General features: G+C 55.9%; 2 protein-coding genes across 2 annotated transcripts in view; one reads left to right on the top strand and one right to left on the bottom strand.

Moving 5' to 3' along the window:
• PTSG_03066 (uncharacterized protein) overlaps positions 1 to 639 on the bottom strand; it is a 2836-nt gene extending 2197 nt beyond the window's left edge. Inside the window, exon 1 of the mRNA XM_004995601.1 lies at positions 265 to 639. Within this exon, the coding sequence (XP_004995658.1) occupies positions 265 to 546 (282 nt within the window). The 5' untranslated portion in view covers positions 547 to 639. The remainder of the gene's footprint in view (positions 1 to 264) is intronic.
• A 516-nt stretch (positions 640 to 1155) lies between these two features.
• The window catches only part of PTSG_03067 (carbamoylphosphate synthase), a gene marked incomplete at both ends in the record, with an annotated part of 16471 nt that continues 126 nt past the window's right edge, over positions 1156 to 17500 (top strand). Inside the window, 49 exons of the mRNA XM_004995602.1 lie at positions 1156 to 1291; positions 1505 to 1584; positions 1814 to 1899; positions 2151 to 2466; positions 2621 to 2701; positions 2923 to 3004; positions 3158 to 3201; positions 3344 to 3425; positions 3618 to 3763; positions 3974 to 4070; positions 4311 to 4415; positions 4640 to 4893; positions 5207 to 5335; positions 5554 to 5685; positions 6007 to 6117; positions 6239 to 6317; positions 6505 to 6687; positions 6933 to 7018; positions 7167 to 7284; positions 7493 to 7548; positions 7718 to 7803; positions 8027 to 8147; positions 8312 to 8475; positions 8701 to 8784; positions 8996 to 9143; positions 9396 to 9644; positions 9839 to 9989; positions 10188 to 10336; positions 10500 to 10577; positions 10685 to 10786; positions 10998 to 11109; positions 11357 to 11566; positions 11827 to 11974; positions 12147 to 12208; positions 12405 to 12592; positions 12867 to 13082; positions 13254 to 13342; positions 13512 to 13738; positions 13987 to 14093; positions 14232 to 14297; positions 14588 to 14659; positions 14813 to 14911; positions 15115 to 15284; positions 15518 to 15743; positions 16002 to 16100; positions 16306 to 16551; positions 16725 to 16826; positions 17036 to 17167; positions 17414 to 17500. The exon at positions 17414 to 17500 is cut by the window's right edge and continues 126 nt beyond it. Of these exons, the coding sequence (XP_004995659.1) occupies positions 1156 to 1291; positions 1505 to 1584; positions 1814 to 1899; positions 2151 to 2466; positions 2621 to 2701; positions 2923 to 3004; positions 3158 to 3201; positions 3344 to 3425; positions 3618 to 3763; positions 3974 to 4070; positions 4311 to 4415; positions 4640 to 4893; positions 5207 to 5335; positions 5554 to 5685; positions 6007 to 6117; positions 6239 to 6317; positions 6505 to 6687; positions 6933 to 7018; positions 7167 to 7284; positions 7493 to 7548; positions 7718 to 7803; positions 8027 to 8147; positions 8312 to 8475; positions 8701 to 8784; positions 8996 to 9143; positions 9396 to 9644; positions 9839 to 9989; positions 10188 to 10336; positions 10500 to 10577; positions 10685 to 10786; positions 10998 to 11109; positions 11357 to 11566; positions 11827 to 11974; positions 12147 to 12208; positions 12405 to 12592; positions 12867 to 13082; positions 13254 to 13342; positions 13512 to 13738; positions 13987 to 14093; positions 14232 to 14297; positions 14588 to 14659; positions 14813 to 14911; positions 15115 to 15284; positions 15518 to 15743; positions 16002 to 16100; positions 16306 to 16551; positions 16725 to 16826; positions 17036 to 17167; positions 17414 to 17500 (6393 nt within the window). The remainder of the gene's footprint in view (positions 1292 to 1504; positions 1585 to 1813; positions 1900 to 2150; positions 2467 to 2620; positions 2702 to 2922; positions 3005 to 3157; positions 3202 to 3343; positions 3426 to 3617; positions 3764 to 3973; positions 4071 to 4310; positions 4416 to 4639; positions 4894 to 5206; positions 5336 to 5553; positions 5686 to 6006; positions 6118 to 6238; positions 6318 to 6504; positions 6688 to 6932; positions 7019 to 7166; positions 7285 to 7492; positions 7549 to 7717; positions 7804 to 8026; positions 8148 to 8311; positions 8476 to 8700; positions 8785 to 8995; positions 9144 to 9395; positions 9645 to 9838; positions 9990 to 10187; positions 10337 to 10499; positions 10578 to 10684; positions 10787 to 10997; positions 11110 to 11356; positions 11567 to 11826; positions 11975 to 12146; positions 12209 to 12404; positions 12593 to 12866; positions 13083 to 13253; positions 13343 to 13511; positions 13739 to 13986; positions 14094 to 14231; positions 14298 to 14587; positions 14660 to 14812; positions 14912 to 15114; positions 15285 to 15517; positions 15744 to 16001; positions 16101 to 16305; positions 16552 to 16724; positions 16827 to 17035; positions 17168 to 17413) is intronic.

Below are 17500 nucleotides of genomic sequence, written 5' to 3' on the forward strand. Positions count from 1 at the left end.
GTTGAGCAACAACACACAGGAAAATGCACACTTACACTTACACACACACACACACACACACACTTCGCACACACACACACACTTACGCACACACACACACACACACACACACACACACACACACACACACACGCTTACACACACACACACACACGCTTACACACACACACACACACACACACGAGCACACACGAGCACACGCACACACACACACACGAGCACACGCACGAGCACACACGAGCACACGCATGAACATGCAGACACCTTTTGGATGTGCACCGAGTGTGGTTGGCGATAAAAGAGGGTCCATTGCAGCCAGAGCCGCCAGTGCTGTAGGAGTGCCAGCTGCTGGGCCAGGGCCAATGATATGCGGGCCACACGGCGTGGATTGCAGATCACTTTGGCCACCTCCAGCATCCCTTTCTTCCCTGGTGGATGCGCCTGTCGCCTCCACTGCAGCCACACCACAAACCCAAACCATGCACATGCCACACCCACCACGCCCCCTGCCAACGTGCTCGCTGCCAACATGCTACTGGCCATCATCCTGCACAAACACAAGGCCACCCTTCCACCAACACGAGGTATCACACTGCCCACCGACCACCACCTCGTTGTCCTCCCTTCTTCCGCTTCGTTGTGGTGTTAAAACAGCATCGAATCCCTTGTGTTCCGTCCATCAGAGAAACCTGCACCGCATTGTGCAATCCAAAATCTCACACATTTCGCGCGACGTCTCGCCCCAGCCAGCCAGCGCCGTTGCAAATCCACACGTGGGTGGGCTTGGGCAAGGCTTCTGCCTGCTTGCGGTGCTTGCCTGCTTGCTCCCTAGCGTCGCATGCGACGACGTGCAACGCGCAGGTGCACGTGGTGGTTCATTTTCCAGTGTGCTGTGCTCGGATCGTGCTCACACATCATCGTTGTCGTTGTCGTGGTTTGGCTGCTCCCCCTCCCCCGCTTGCTCCTCGCTGTGCAGTCCTACCTCCAAAACCCAGGCACAAGCATCAACCAAGCCAAGCAACCAAGCCAATCAATCAATCAATCAAATCAAGAGCTCTGCTGGTTGATCAAGACAGAGGCCATCCATCACCCGTCCACCTTGTGCTTGCCCGCAGCCTTGTGAGACTCCGCCGCTTGTGAGACTTCACCGTCGCAATGACCATGAAACCGGCCAAGTTGGTGCTGCAGGACGGCACCTCCTTCGATGGCTTCGCTTTTGGAGCAGACGTGTCCATGGCTGGCGAGGTCGTCTTCCAAACGGGCATGGTCGGCTACCCGGAATCCCTCACCGGTGCGTGCAGCCACAACGTCTAAGTTTGAGTCTGCTTCAGCACACACGAGACACCACAACGCGTGCTTCTCTCCTCAAAGCTGCCGCATGGCCTCGCCTCTTCAGCTGCACTCCTTTTCGCGACAGTGTGATTCTGCCTTTCCAACCGGATGATTCTGCCCTTGCTCACCCTCAACCGCAATCACCAACCTCTTGCACGTCACCTCCCACCAGATCCCTCGTACGAACGCCAGCTGCTTTGTTTGACCTACCCCATGATTGGCAACTATGGCGTGCCTCCCAGCGACACCACGGTCAGTGCACACGGCAGTTGGTGTGTGTTGCATGGTAGTTTCCATCAGCAGCACCACCACCAACACCAACAAACAAGCTGTCATGCTGCCATTCTGTTATGCTGCCACACCGCCATACTGTCATGCCGTCATGTTGTTGGATTGTGGTTTGCCCCTTCTCCTTGTGGCGACACCCCCCTCATCAACAATGTCCTTTCGCATGCCCATGCACACGTGCACACATCCGCAGGACACCTTTGGCTTGCCCGCGTTTATGGAGTCGAACAAGGTGCATGTTGCAGGCCTGATCGTCGCAAACCTCTCCGAGAACCACAGGTGTGAGCGTCGGCTTGCATGCATGGAATCACTGCCAATGTGTGTGCGTATGTGTGTGCGTGTGTGCGTGTGTGCGTGTTTGAGTGCTGTGGCATGGCATGATGCTATTGGAAGAAGGTGTTTGTGTGCCGAATTTGCCCGCTGTTCGGCGTGGGTGGCACATGCACCCACGTTACAGTCATTGCCTTGCTGTTCACATGCTCACATGCATGCATGCATGCACACACGCGCAACACACACGCACCACACAGCCACTGGCAGGCTGCGCAGTCGCTGTCAGACTGGTTGGCATCGCAGGGTGTCCCCGGCATCACTGGCATTGACACGCGCGCGCTCACCAAGAAACTTCGCTCCGCTGGCAGCATGCTTGGCAAGATTGTTGCTGGCGACACTGATCCCGACTCCCTGGCCTTTGTCGACCCCAACAAGGACAACCTCGTCGCCGCTGTCTCGATCAAGGAGCCGCGCGTGTTCAACCCGGATGGCGACGTGACGGTTGTCGCTGTTGACGTCGGCCTCAAGAACAACCAGATCCGCTGCCTTGCATCCCGTGGTGCCCGCGTCAAGGTGTGTGTATGTGTGTATGTGTGTGTATGTGTTTGTATGTGTTTGTGTGTGTGAAATACTTCGTGGTAGCGTGTGTGTGCTTGCTCGTTGCCCCCTTTTCATCACCGCTGTCGTCATTCTGCTTTAATGCCTCCGCTCGTGCTGTGGTTGATAGCTGGTGCCGTACGATTATGACTTCAGCCAAGATGACGATTGCGACGGCGTCTTCCTCAGCAACGGCCCGGGCGACCCGCAGGTGCGGGGCTGTTGGCATGCACATCCGTACGCGCGCGCGCGCGCGGTGTGTGTGTGTGTGTGTGTGTGTGTGTGTGTGTGTGTGTGTGTGTGTGTGTCCGTGCTTGCCGCTGCACGCTTCCCTCAAGTGCGGAGTACCAAAGCTTCCTCAAACGGTTTCCTGACACGAACCACGATCATGCTCCCCCCCCCACCCACGTACACCACATCGCGCACATGCAGATGTGCACGCCTGCGATTGAATCGCTCAAGAAGCTGATCACTCGTCCCAATAACGTCAAGCCTGTCTTTGGCATCTGCCTCGGTGAGGAGCGGGGAAGCAGCTATCACTCAACACAGCGTGTCATCTCAAGTCGTATTTTGCTGTGAGTGTCATCCAAAACGTGCGGCATTGCTCATACTCTCCATCAATCTCGGGCCTTCACATGTGTGCGCGTGTGTGTGTGTGTGCGGTTAGGTCACCAACTCCTCTCCATTGCTGCCGGGCTCAAGACCTACAAGGTATGGCATAATCGTGTGCACCTTTTTGTGGTTTGCGTTCGTTCATGCGTGCCTTCGTTCTGGGTACACTGATGCTGAATGACCTCTGCTTGAGAGCGAAACCCTCGTCTCACACACACACACACACATGCACGCACACCAGATGACCTTTGGCAACCGCGGCCACAACCAGCCCTGCACGCACAAGCACACCGGCATGTGCTTCATCACCAGCCAGAACCACGGTGGGTGTGTCCTCTTTTCCCAACGCGCGTGACAACGCCTTTTCGGACGCACACGCACGCACGCACGTTTGGGTGTGCACACATGCACACACATACATGCGCACATTCACGCACGCACACGTACGCTCCCATGTGGCGTAATTTCTGTGCCAATTCACGCGCAACCCGCCAATGTGCCGTGTGCGTGCTCAGGTTTCGCTGTCGACGACTCGGATCTGCCTGAGGACTGGGATGTGCTATTCACCAACGAGAACGACAAGACGAACGAAGGTGTTGTGCACACTTCCAAGCCGTTCTTCTCCGTGCAGTTCCACCCAGAGGCCTGTGCTGGTCCGCAGGTATGCACTGCACATGTGTGTACGCCTGCCTACACTGAACTGCCAGTTGTGTTCAATTGCACACAACAGAGCATGAACGTGTGACGCAAGCATATTCAGCTCAGCAAGCCAGATTGTGTGTTGATGGTGCATGTGATCCCGCATTGCTCTAATGTGTGATATGTGTGTACATATGTGTATGTGTGCATGTGCACACGTGCTCGTGAGCAGGACTTGGAGGTGCTGTTTGACGTGTTTGTCAAGGCGTGCCGCGACAAGAAGACAACAACGCTCCTGCCAGACATTTCGTCCACCCTCCGTCAGCGCGGTAAGTCACACACTCACAAAACACGCACGCACACGCGCATGCTGACACATTCATACACGCGCACATATTCACACATGCACACACACAAAACACGCACGCACACGCGCATGCTGACACATTCATACACACAGTCTCATGCTCGTTTCCTCCGTTTCATGATCATCTCCTTGTCGGTCTCACAATTGCGTACATCTACGACGCTCGTGTACGCGCGTGCATCTCTACCCGTCATGATGTCAGTGTCTGCGCCATATGACGCAAGCGCGTTTGTGCGCCCGACGAAAGTGCTTGTCCTCGGCTCCGGTGGTCTCTCCATTGGCCAGGCCGGCGAATTCGACTATTCAGGTGCGTCATGTGCACACTCGTGTGTGTATGTGCATTGTGTGTGTGTATATGATGTTTGAAGCACAGCGACAGCATTCTTGCACGCGCGAAACCCTTACAGTCTCTCACCTGAGCATTGATCACCACGGTCACTAACGTGTCACACACGCACACAACACACAACACACAACACACAACACACACACGCACACACACACGCACACATCTGCGGCTGCAAACGGCAGGGTCCCAGGCAATCAAAGCCCTCAAGGAAGAGAACATCCAGACTGTTCTCATCAATGCCAACATCGCCACTGTGCAGACCATGAAGGGGCTGGCGGACAAGGTGTACTTCCTGCCGGTTACGCCCGAGTACGTCGAGAAGGTTCTTGAGTATGAGCGCCCCGATGGTGTGCTGCTTGCCTTTGGCGGACAGACGGCCCTCAACTGCGGGGTCAAGCTCTGGGAAGCCGGCATCTTCGACAAGTACAACGTCAAGGTGTGGGTAGAGGGGTGGGCTGTATGTTTGTGCACTTGCGCATGTATGTTATGTTTGTCAGCGTGTGCGTTTGTGGGATGCACGTGTGATTCCGTGTTGCCTGCAGTGCTTGCGTGCACTTGATCTTGTATGCGCCGTGCAGGTTCAGCAGACACACACACCATGCACATTCACACGCGCTCACGCACGCATACATACTCACACACACACACACACACACACGCACGCATGCATACTCTCACACACACACTTTCACACACTCACGAACATTCACACACACACACACGAACATTCACATTCACACGTACCGCAGGTGTACGGCACGCCCGTGCAAGCGATTGTGGACACTGAGGACCGGGAGATCTTCTCGCGCAAGTTGGCTGAGATCAGCGAGATGTGCTGCCCAAACATCGCCTGCACCACTGTGGAGCAGGTTCTTCAGGTCTGGCAATGGGCTGCCTGCCTTGTTGTTGTCTCATGGTGACACTTGACCAGGCTGTGTTTCGAGCATCGCAGCACTTGGCTTTGATCTGTCTGTTTTGCTTCTTCTGCTGCTGCTTCTCAGCCTTTTGGTTTTCATGCCCCTCACACGCTCAACCACCTGCGCATACGCGCTCGTAACCATTGCTCCCTCCACTGTCACCAACCCATTATTATCAGGCTGCGGAGAAGATTGGCTTCCCCGTGATGATGCGGTCGTCGTTTGCGCTTGGCGGGCTCGGCTCTGGTGTCATCTACGCCATGGACGAGCTGAAGGAGAAGGCCCGGGTCGCCCTCGCCAACTCAACGCAGGTGTGTGTGTGTGTGTGTGTGTGTGTGTGTGTGTGTGCGTGTGTGCGTGTGTGTGTGTGTGCGTGCGTGTGTGTGTGTGATGTGTGTGTGTGTGTGTGTGTGTGTGTGTGTGTGTGTGTGTGTGTGATGTGATGTGATGTGAGGATCGAGGGAAGGGACAGGGTTACACGGGGCTGTCGTTGTCGAGGTGGGGGGGGGGCGGAAGGAAACTTGGATTGACTACCAACATGGACACATCGCCAACACGCAATGCACCACTTCACCCTCCCACCCTCTCCCCCCTCACGTCTACTCACGTGCGTGCACACGCCGTTGACGCAGGTGATGCTTGAGCGGTCGCTTGAAGGATGGAAGGAGATTGAGTACGAGGTCGTGCGCGATTGCGAGGACAACACCATCACCGTCTGCAACATGGAGAACTTCGACCCTCTCGTGAGTACGCTGCCATGTGTGTGTATGTATATATGTGTGTGTGCACGTTTCGTGTGTGGGTGTGCTGCTTCTTGCCTCAACTTGCGTGTGGCTCATGCGCTTCAAACGTTTTGCTGCTCAGGGGATCCACACGGGCGAGTCCATCGTCATTGCACCGTCGCAGACGCTCAACAACGACGAGTACAACATGCTCCGCTCAGGTCAGCTGTGAATTTCGTGGTGCCATTGTGTGGTCACTGCACATGCATGGCGACTCAGTTTTACGTTGAAAACACAACCACTCCCAACGTCTACATACGTCTCAACACACACACACACACACACACACACACACACACACACACACACACACACACACACACACACACACACACACGATTCTTGCAGTTGCGTGCAAGGTGGTGCGACACATTGGCATTGTTGGCGAATGCAACATCCAATATGCGCTCAACCCACACTCGCGCGAGTACTACATTGTTGAGGTGAACGCACGCCTGTCACGCTCGTCGGCGCTTGCCAGCAAGGCAACAGGATACCCACTCGCATATGTCGCCGCAAAGCTTGCCCTTGGTGCGTCACGCAGCAGGGCTAGGTTTAGTGTTCAGACACAGTCCCTTGTTTGTGGTTGGCGTTCGCGTTGCCTTTGTTCATATCTTGTTGTCGTGTTGCATCATGTACGCTCGCACGCCGTCCCTTCTTCGCGGCAACCTGTCGCTTGTCTGACGATTTATCTCTCGGTCTTGTGTCCTGCTTATGCCACCAAACGATGTCCCACATCCCACATGCCATGCCCCCCTGTTCACATGGCATTGCAGGCCACACGCTGCCCGAGCTGCGCAACTCTGTGACGCGCGAGACCACGGCCTGCTTCGAACCGTCGCTCGACTACTGCGTTGTCAAGGTGCGCTGCATGCTCTGCGTGCCTGTCTGCGTGCCTGTCTGTCTGTCTGTTTGTTTGCCTGTAGTTGGTTTTGTTTTGTGTATCTCATGGAAGCATGGTTTGTTCGGTTGTGTGCGTGTGTGCGTGTGTGTGTGTGTTTTGTGTGCAGGTTCCGCGGTGGGATCTGGGCAAATTCCCAACTGTCGACAAGCGGCTTGGCACAAGCATGAAGTCTGTTGGTGAAGTCATGGCAATTGGCCGCACATTTGAGGAGGCGTTCCAGAAAGGTGCGTTGTGAAGTCTTGGCGTGCATGATGTGTGTGTATGTTGTGTGCCATCGGGGGTGTGCTTGAATTGATGTTTATCTGTATGGGTGTGAGCGTCCACAACATTCTCGTGCATCCTCGCGTGTGCTGTAGCGTTTCGCCCTTATCTGTGCTTGCCGCCCAACGCTCATCCATGTTCATGTTGATGATGATGATGATGATGGTTCAGCCCTCCGCATGGTGGACATGGGCCACGTTGGCTTTGATCACACCGTCCACACCGAGGTACACGACCACGCACACCTTGCACTCGCAAAATCGCCACACATACACACACGCACAAACATTCACGCACATGCACGCACACACGCACGCACACATACTCATTTGCACACACACACATACACACACACGTACACCCTCCCATCTGCGCGTGCATCTGCGCGTGCTGCAGGTGGCTGAGAAGCAGCTTCGCTTCGCCTCTGAGGAGCGCCCGCTCGTCATTGCCGCCGCACTCGCTGCCGGATACACCGTCGACAAGTGCGCTCGTGTTCTCGTCTTGATCGTGGTCGCAGTGGTTGTGCAGGGCGTGTGTGTGCGACCAATGTAGTGGTGGCGTTGTGCTGGATGTGCATGCAGTGCAGTTGTGGTTCTTTGGTTGATGTAGGTGTTAGATCATGCCTCCCTCGTTGCTGACACATGCCCAGCTCACCCCGAACACACCTCTTGTGTCCTTGTGCGCGCGTGACGGCACCACCCTCAGGCTGTATGAGCTGACGAACATTGACCGGTGGTTCCTGCACCGCTTGAACAACATCGTGCAGCACGCGCTCACCGTCCAGCAGCACGACATGGCCTCGCTCCCCGTCACCGCTCTGCGCCGCGTACGTGCCAGCACACACACGCACGCACGCACGCACGCACGAACAGGGGAAACACACACAAAATCAGCGGATGCACGCGCGCACACTCACGCACACACTCACACTCACACTTACACTCACACTCACACTCTCTCGCACCGTGCATGTGCCCTTGCTGCTTGCAGGCAAAGGAGCTTGGCTTCTCGGATAAGCACATTGCCAAGCTGGTGAACGGCAATGAAGTTGGTGTGCGCCAGATCCGAAAGACGCACGGCGTTCTTCCGTGGGTGAAGCAGATTGACACCGTGGCTGCCGAGTATCCAGCATTCACCAACTACCTCTACCACACGTCAGTTGTTGCTTGCTCGCCTGCCTTCGCGAACCTACACGCACACACACACACACACACACCATCTGCGTACACATCTGTGCTCGACTGTTACGCTGGAGTTATGTTGTGAGGTGGCGATGCGCAGTTGTGCACTTGGGCCTGCACTCATGTGTGGCTCGCCTCCCCTTATTTCCACATGCCCCCCCCCCCGCCAACGCACATTGATTGGTATTGTACTGCCAGGTACAACGGCTCCAGCCACGACGTTGAGTTTGAGGGCGACTTCACCATGGTCCTCGGCTCTGGTGTCTACCGCATTGGCAGCAGGTGCTGTGACACGATGTGCTGTGGGATGTGGTGTGGCGTGGTGTAGCCCGGTATGGTGTGCGATGTGTGCACAAAGTTGGGTGATTGTGGTGTTACCTTTCGTCACCCATTGCACTTTGCAAGCTTCACTCTCTCATACCCATGTGGTTACTCGCATGCATACACCTTTGGACCAACACACACGCACACACACACAATACTACAACCACAGCGTGGAGTTTGACTACTGTGCTGTCGGGTGTGTGCGGGAGCTGCGCCGGCTTGGACGCAAGACAATTATGGTCAACTACAACCCAGAGACCGTCTCCACAGACTACGACGAGTGCGACCGCCTGTACTTTGAGGAGCTCACGTTCGAGGTGTGCATCGTGTGCATGTTGCAGGGGTGCAAGAGTGAGACGTGTCTGTGGTGCACTGTTTCGCATGTCGCTTCTACCACTCCCGCTCGTGTACATGTGCGAACACACACACACACACACACACACACACACACACACACACACACACACACACACACACACACACACACACACACACACACACACACACACGCACGCACACACACGCACACTTACGCACATGACTTTACACACAATGCACACGCGGGGCAGACGGTGATGGACATTTATGACCAGGAGGATGCGCGCGGTATTGTGCTTGCGATGGGTGGGCAGATTCCAAACAACATTGCCGACGCCCTGCACCGCGCACAGGCTCGCATTTTCGGCACCTCCCCCGAGATGATTGACAACGCGGAGAACAGGTACAAGTTCTCCCGCATGTGCGACACGATTGGCGTTGACCAGCCCCGCTGGAAGGAGCTCTCAAGCATTGAGTCTGCAAAGCAGTTCGCACAAGAGGTGAGAAACATCGCAATTGTATGCATGTCATGTGTGTGTGTGTTGGACATTTCGTCGCCAGTGCTTTGGATTCGTTGCACCTTTCTCCGTCATCACTCGCTCACCCAGCACCACTTGCTCGCTCCCTTCTGCCAAACACACTCAAAACCATCGTGCCCCCTCCCCACTCCAATCCACCGCTGCTTCGTCGACAGGTTGGCTACCCGTGCCTGATGCGCCCGTCCTACATTCTCAGCGGCACGGCCATGCGTGTTGCGCACAGCCCGGCCGATCTCGAGCAGGACTTCAAGAACGCCGTCGTCGTCTCCCGCGACTACCCTGTCGTGCTCACAAAGTTCATTCTCGGTCCGTGCGCAAGTGTGTGTGTGTGTGTGTGTATGCGTGTGTGTATGTATGTGTGTGTGTATGTGTGTGTGTACATGTGTGCGTACATGTGTGCGTACATGTGTGATGACGTCTCTCGCCTCGTTGCCTGTGCTTCCTCCCCCCCCCCACTTGCGCCTCATCGTGCTTTGATGTGGCTGCTGTGTTCATTACATGCAGATGCAAAGGAGATTGAGATCGACGCCATTGCTGACCGCGGCAAGGTTCTGATTGCGCTGCTCTCTGAGCACGTGGAGAACGCAGGCGTGCACTCTGGCGATGCGACCATCGTCCACCCGCCACAGGACCTCACAGAGAAGACCATGAACGTGCGTCTGGCGTATGATTGCGGCTGTGGTGGTTGGAGCTGCTGTTGTCCTGTACAGGCGGAAGGCTGCACATCGACGGCTTGTGCGTGTGGTGTGTGGTGTAATGCAATTACCAAGGGCTCGCGATGTGCTCACCATCACCCCACTTCCAACTGCGTTGTAGGGCTGCCGCGAGATTGCTGCCAAGATTGCTGCTGCCCTCCACATCACTGGGCCCTTCAACATCCAATTCATCGCAAAGGTGTGCATGCATGAAATGTATTTGCTGTTGTTGCTGGTAGCTTGTTTGCTGCTGCATCGTTGCAACTCTCACTGACGCGAACCGAACACACGCACGCGCATTCACAGGATGACCGCCTGAAAGTGATTGAGACGAACGTGCGCGCATCGCGTTCCCTTCCCTTTGTCTCCAAGACAGCAGGCATCGATCTCATCTCCCTCGCTACCAAGGTGCGCTTTTGATTCAGAAGGAGGGAGGGTGTTTGTATGTCAATGTGTTTCTATGTGTGTGTAAGAGGACACGTTTGTGTGTTTATCGATATGCGTCTTTGTGTGTTATTTCACGTCTTGCGTACGCAGGGTAGAGCAACCGCATAAGACACACAACCTTCCCTCACATGCCTCCCCGCCCCTTCCATTTACTCTCTCTTCTTTCGTACAGGTGATGGTTGGTGAGCGCGTGTATGTCCCCGAAATTCCTGAGATTGGTCACGTTGGCGTGAAGGTGCCCCAGTTCTCCTTCAACCGTTTGCCAAGCGCCGATCCCACGCTCGGTGCGTGTGCGTGTGCATATTTGAATGTGCGTGGGTGCTCCTGCATGAGACCGTGGTGGATTTGCTGTCAGGGATCATGTGTTCTGCAGCCATTGCTGCCTCACTTCGACACACCCCAAATTCACACACACACACACACACACACACACACACACACACACACACACACACACACACACACACACACACACACACACACACACACACACACACACACGTGTGCATTGGCGCACCGACACCACCACAGGTGTCGACATGATCTCGACTGGGGAGGTTGCATGCTTTGGCGCCACGCGGGAGGAAGCGTACGTGAAGGCCATGGTAGCCACCAGCTTCATGATCCCAAAGCCAAACGGCAACGTGCTGCTGAGCATTGGCGGTTATGACGGCAAGAAAGAGTTTCTTCCCTCCGCCAAAGCCCTGCTGGATCTCGGCTTCAAGCTCTTTGGCAGCATGGGTGTGTGGTGACGGTGAAAGCAAGGAGAAGGGTGTTGGGCATGTGAGTGTAAGTGTGTTTAGTGTGTCAATGTGCTGTTTGTGTGTGTAAGTGTGTTTAGTGTGTCAATGTGCTGTTTGTGTGTGTGTGTGTGTGCGTGAACGTCGTTTTGCAAAGTGACACACGTCGTGGCTCTGTGCCTCACTCCCCTGTCTGTCACTCCTTCTCATCTCATCGTGTGCACCCACCATGTGCTGCTGGGGATTCCAACGGCTGTTCAGGCACCGCTGACTACTACCTGACGTTTGGGGTCGACATCACGCCCGTGAACTGGCTGGCGGACAGCGAGGATGTTGACAGCATCAAGGACGACCTGATTGCCGGCAAATACGACCTCATCATCAACCTCCCCATGCGCAACAAATACAGGTGCAAATACGTGTTTGGATGCGGTGGCCTGTTCCCCCCCCCCCCAAACACACACACACACACACACACACGCTTGCCGTGTGTGCAACGTTCAGCTCGCTTGCAACTGCCACCACCACGCTCACCATGTTCATTGCCGCCACGACGTTTGACACATGACAACGTCTGTCAGGCGCCCTGCCTCCTTTACCACCGCCGGCTACGAAGCACGACGCATGGCCGTTGAGCAGAAGGGTGTGTACATGTGTTTGTGTAATATTTGTTCGTGTGTGCATACGTGTGTGTGTGTGCATGTTGTGTGCAGCTTACGGATTGTTGGCCTTCATGCACAGCCGTGTCGTTGATAGCATCTACCTTTCATCCCCATCACCCCGCCCCTAAAATGCTCACAGCTTCCCTCGTATGCCTTGTGGGATGTGTGCATCTGCAGTGCCGCTCATCACGAACATCAAGTGCGCCAAGCTGTTTGTGGAGGCACTGCGCACGTGCGATGTGTCTCCACACGCGGCACGTGTTGACTGCCAGGCGTCCCATCCCACCCTGTGTCTGCCGGCGCCCATCGACTGCAGCATCGACCTGGACGAAATCACGCCAGAGGGTCAGTCAGCATCGCATGCAGTGAATGTCCACGCACTGGACAAGGCTCTTGTGGTTCCCGTGCGTCTGCCATTTCATTTCGCCTCTCTTGTTGCATATGTGATTGTCACTCTTGCGCGCATGAACACGCACACGCCCACCCTCACGCACGTCATACATTTTCCACGCCCATCACACCGTGTGCACTCTTTTGTCCACACACACACACACACACACACACACACACACACACACACACACACACACACACACACACACACCTGCATGTGCAGCTGCCGCTCGCGCTGGGCAGCAGGCGCTCGCAGGCGGCGCACCAACGGTCCTCATCGCATGCGAGGCAACAGCAGTCTTCAAGACACGCGCAGATATTGCCCGTGCCAAGGCTGTCCTTGAAGAGCACCTGGCGTGCGACTTTGGCCTGCTGCTGCACGCCCCACCGCCCGGGGCCGACCTCGCTTTGCTTGAGCGCGCACATGGCGCCGCGGGCCTCATCATCGACTTTGCAACAGTGGTGCGGCAGCTCGCATGCGTGTGTGTATGTGATGTGTGATGTGTGATGTGTGCGAGTGTGCGTATTGTGTTGTGTGTACAGATGTGTGTGTGTGTGCGTGCGTGTGTGTCGAGGTGACTTTCTCTTTGCCCACTCATCTTCCCCACCCCCTACACTTGATTTGTACCACAGCACAAGGACCTGCCTGTGTCACACCTCCACGCTGTGATGGACGCCTTCCCTGCCGACCGCCCCATTGTCGTGCGGGCAACAGGACACGAGTACGTCGATGCAAACCACTTGTCACGCTTTGACTGCATTTTGCTGTTTCTTTGCAACTTCACAAACATGATCACGCTTTGATGTTTCCACTGCCGACCCATCATGCAACGGCCTCCTCAATCCCCGTCACCCTTCTGCTCGCAACACCATCACCATCACGATCACTAGGCTTGCCTCCGCGCTGCTGTTTGCGACGATGCTTGGCCGCCGCGTCCACTTTGACCGCGTGCAGACGCCTGCGGATGTTGCTGCTGTGGCGCTCGCCCGTGACCAGGGGTACCCCGTGTCGTGCGGGGCTGCGCTGCTTGACCTCTTCCCGCCCGCGCCGAAGCAGGACACCAGCGATCTGCCACCGCTCTGGGATGAGATTGACGCAATCGATGTTATCTCCTCTGGTGCGCTCCCGTGTGTGCGTGTGTCTGTCTGTCTGTCTGTCTGTCTGTGTGTGTCTGCGTATGAGTGTGTGGGTTATTGTGCGCGTGCTTGCCTTTGTGCACGATGTTGAGCCGTTGCTCGTGTTCTTTGATTGTCATGCTTGCATGCATCGCATTTTTGCATCGTTGCATCATTGTCAATCGAGTGCCCCTGCTTGTGAACGTTTTCCAACCATCACTGCCTCATCACCCCGGTGTGTTGCATTCAGGCCACGGAGCGGTGCTCAGCAGTGGGCGCGTGTCGTGCGCGTCGGCGCTGCTCCCGCTTGTGCTGACGGCACTCAGCAACGGCCAGCTCAGCGAGGAAGATGTTCGCGTACGTCATCGCACGCACACAGGCAGTGTTGCCACAAACTTTGCATGTGATCACGAACCCATCATGAGGTGAAACTACATGTAACCTGCGCGCGCAACGTTCTCATGCCCTCGTAATGCCACCACTGTGTGTCATCAGGCGAAACTGCACACCAACCCCACACGCATCTTTGCCATCGACGTCAACGAAGACACCATTGTTGAGGTGTGCGCTGCCCTCTGTGTACACTGCCCTCTGTGTGCATTTCACTCTGTGTGTGTGTGTGTGTGTGTGTGTGTGTGCGTGTGTGTGTGTGTGTGTGTGCGTGTGTGTGTGTGTGTGTGTGTGTGTGTGTGTGTGTGTGTGTGTGTGTGTGTGTGTGTGTGTGTGTGGCGTTATGTGTGCGCGCCCATTCCTCGCGCTGGTAAGGTTGCGACAACATGCAACTTGGGTTGGTTGTTTCGCCACCCTTCACTGCTCACTCACCGCCGCCACATCAACCACCACGTGCTCAGGCTGTTGCAAAGGAGGGCTGCATGTTGCCAAAGGAGGCGGCAGGCGAATACGCGCCATTCCACCAGGCCGAAGTACGCGCATGCAATACACACGTACACGCACATACGAAGTGCGCTCGTGTATGTCTGTACCATTCAACGCTCACATCGACACGCACACACACACACACACACACGTTCACTCACTCACGTTCACTCACTCACATTGGCACTTTCGCTGCACAGGTTTCGGGCTGCGTGTCGCGCGTGATGCTGCACGGATGCGTCGCTTACATTGACGGCAAATTCGCCGACAACCTCGCCACCGTCGCGGGTCCAATCGAGGTGCGCTGCTACTGGGCTGTTGAGAGGGGGTGGGTGGGTTGTTGAGCAACGCGCGCTTGTGTGGAATGTGCCATGTGCCACGGTGCTCCGAGTGCACGACACAACTATTCGCGATGCACCGCATGCACGACAGCTGTCACGTTGATGACATGACGACGTGCGTCACCGCCTGCCTCAACCACGCGTGCTTGTCGCGATGGCAGGTGCATGACGTCCCTGCGACGCGTCCCGAGCCACCCGTCACCGCTGCCGCTACTGTTGTGCGGGCATCAGATGTGCGGGCGCCGTCACGCGAGCGAGAGCGGATTGGTCGCAAGCGCACCATCAGCACGCGCTCTTCCACGCGCGAACTCAGACCGGTACGCGCGCGTGTGTGTCTGCGTGTGTGTTTGCTTGCGCGTTGGTATGTGTTGCCAGTGATTCGACATTGATTTGCGTCAGAAGGCCATCCTGGCAAACTGCGAAACAAGCACGCACGCATGCACACACACACACACATTCACACACACACACACATTCACACATTCACACGCACACACACACACACTCTCTCTCTCTCTCTCTTTCTCTCTTGTCTTGGCTTTAGGAAATCGTTTCGGCTGCAAGCGTGCCTGCCGCTACTGCCACCAGCGCTTTGCGTGGCGTGAGCGTGCCGCCAGCTGTGCACACCGCCGAGGATGTTTCTCTCCGCACCCGCCAGTCTGTGGCGTTTGCCAACCGAGCACGCTGCATCCTCTCCGTGTCGCAGTTCACGAAGCGACAGCTGCACGAGATCTTCAACCTGGCACACGAATGTCTCTCGTCTGGACCGAGCGATGTCCTCAAGGGCAAGGTCTGTGCTGAGGTTGTGGGGTTGTGTAATGTAGGGCGGTGGGGTGTCATGTCATGTGATAGTGTTGTGTGGAGTTGGGTGGGCGCGTGCTGGGTTGCCTTGTTTCGTTACGTGGTGTGTATGGTCTGCAATTTGTGGTTTGTCTTCCAGCTGGCCAAAGGGACGGTGAGCAGCTAACATGCGTGTGCCTTGAACATTCCCCCCGCCCCCGTTCCTCGATCGCCTCACGACGCTTCGTTGTTCGCTTGCTGCATGCAGGTGCTGGCGAACATCTTCTACGAGCCAAGCACGCGCACGTCATGTTCGTTTGCTGCGGCCATGCAGCGGCTTGGCGGCAGTGTCGTCTCCATCTCAGATGTACGAGCCATACACAGTGCCGTGTGTTGTGGCGCTTCCTTCACATGCTTGTCACCTGGTTAGGCTTGCATACGTACATACAGCAAACAAGCACACACATACACACTTTCACACATGCATACGCACACGTGCACGACACAATCAACCACATGCTGTTTGACACATAATTTGCACGTCTCTCTCTCTCTCCTCTTCACTGCATCAGGTATCAACGTCTTCGGTGACAAAGGGCGAGACGTTGACCGACACCGTTCGCACGCTCGAGTGCTATGCCGATGCTGTTGTGCTTCGCCACCCACGCGAGGGCTGCATGGAGGAAGCTGCTAGCGTGATGCGCAAACCGCTCATCAACGCCGGCGATGGCACGGGCGAACACCCGACGCAGGCGCTGCTGGATGTGTTTACCATTCGCGAGGAGCTTGGCACCGTCAACGACCTCAACATCACCCTGGTGCGGCTTTGTGCATGTGTGCATGTGTGTGTGTGTGCGGAATGAGTATTCACAAGGATCTTGGCTCGTCTCCCATTTACGTGCGTGTTGGCATGAAGTTTCACTTGCATGTATGCCACAACTGACCAGCACGCTTGTGTTGCCTTCCCTCTGTGCATCTGTACCCCTGTCAGTTGGGTGATCTGAAACACGGTCGCACGGTGCACTCGCTTGCCCGTCTCCTCAGCCACTACCGTGTCGCCATCAGATATGTCGCCCCAGACTCCCTCCAGATTGTACGTGCCCTCCCAACTGCTACTCGTTCTGTTGACCACACGAGCGTGTGCTTGCTGCCTTGTATTTTGCGTTGTTCTGTCTGTTTGTTGCCTCGTGTGCTCTGTGTCACATCGTACACGTCCCAGCTGTCAAAGATCACTCCATCACTCCCTCAATGCCCCCTCACGCACTCGCTTCTTCCCTCTCGCACCTTCCCGCCTTGTCTCAGCCGGACAAAGTGTACGATGCTGTTGGGGCTGCAGGCATTGAGCAGTCGAAGCACGCCCACCTCGACGACGTCATTGCTGACACAGATGTCCTGTATGTCACGCGCGTGCAGAAGGAGCGCTTCGAAACAGAGGTGCGCACACGTGGCGCATGCGCTGACATGACATGACATGACATGACATGATATGATAATGGGTTCTATACACTTGTTGTGCTGTGCTGGGAAAGCGAAGTGTGAATGGGTGTGCAGTTGTGTCAACATCAACGACACCAACCCGCTGCAAGTCATATGCTTTCGTCGTGTACTCCCTCACGTCTGGGATGTGTCCAACACCAAACGCAACCACCACTGTCGCCACTATGCCGTTTCTGGCTGCAGGCCGCGTACGAGCATGTGCGCGGGTCGTACCAGGTGACGGCAGCGCTCATGACCAGGGCGAAGGAGCGCATGATTGTGATGCACCCG

The sequence above is a fragment of the Salpingoeca rosetta genome (genome assembly GCF_000188695.1).
Source record: "Salpingoeca rosetta unplaced genomic scaffold supercont1.7, whole genome shotgun sequence".
NCBI lineage: Eukaryota > Choanoflagellata > Craspedida > Salpingoecidae > Salpingoeca > Salpingoeca rosetta.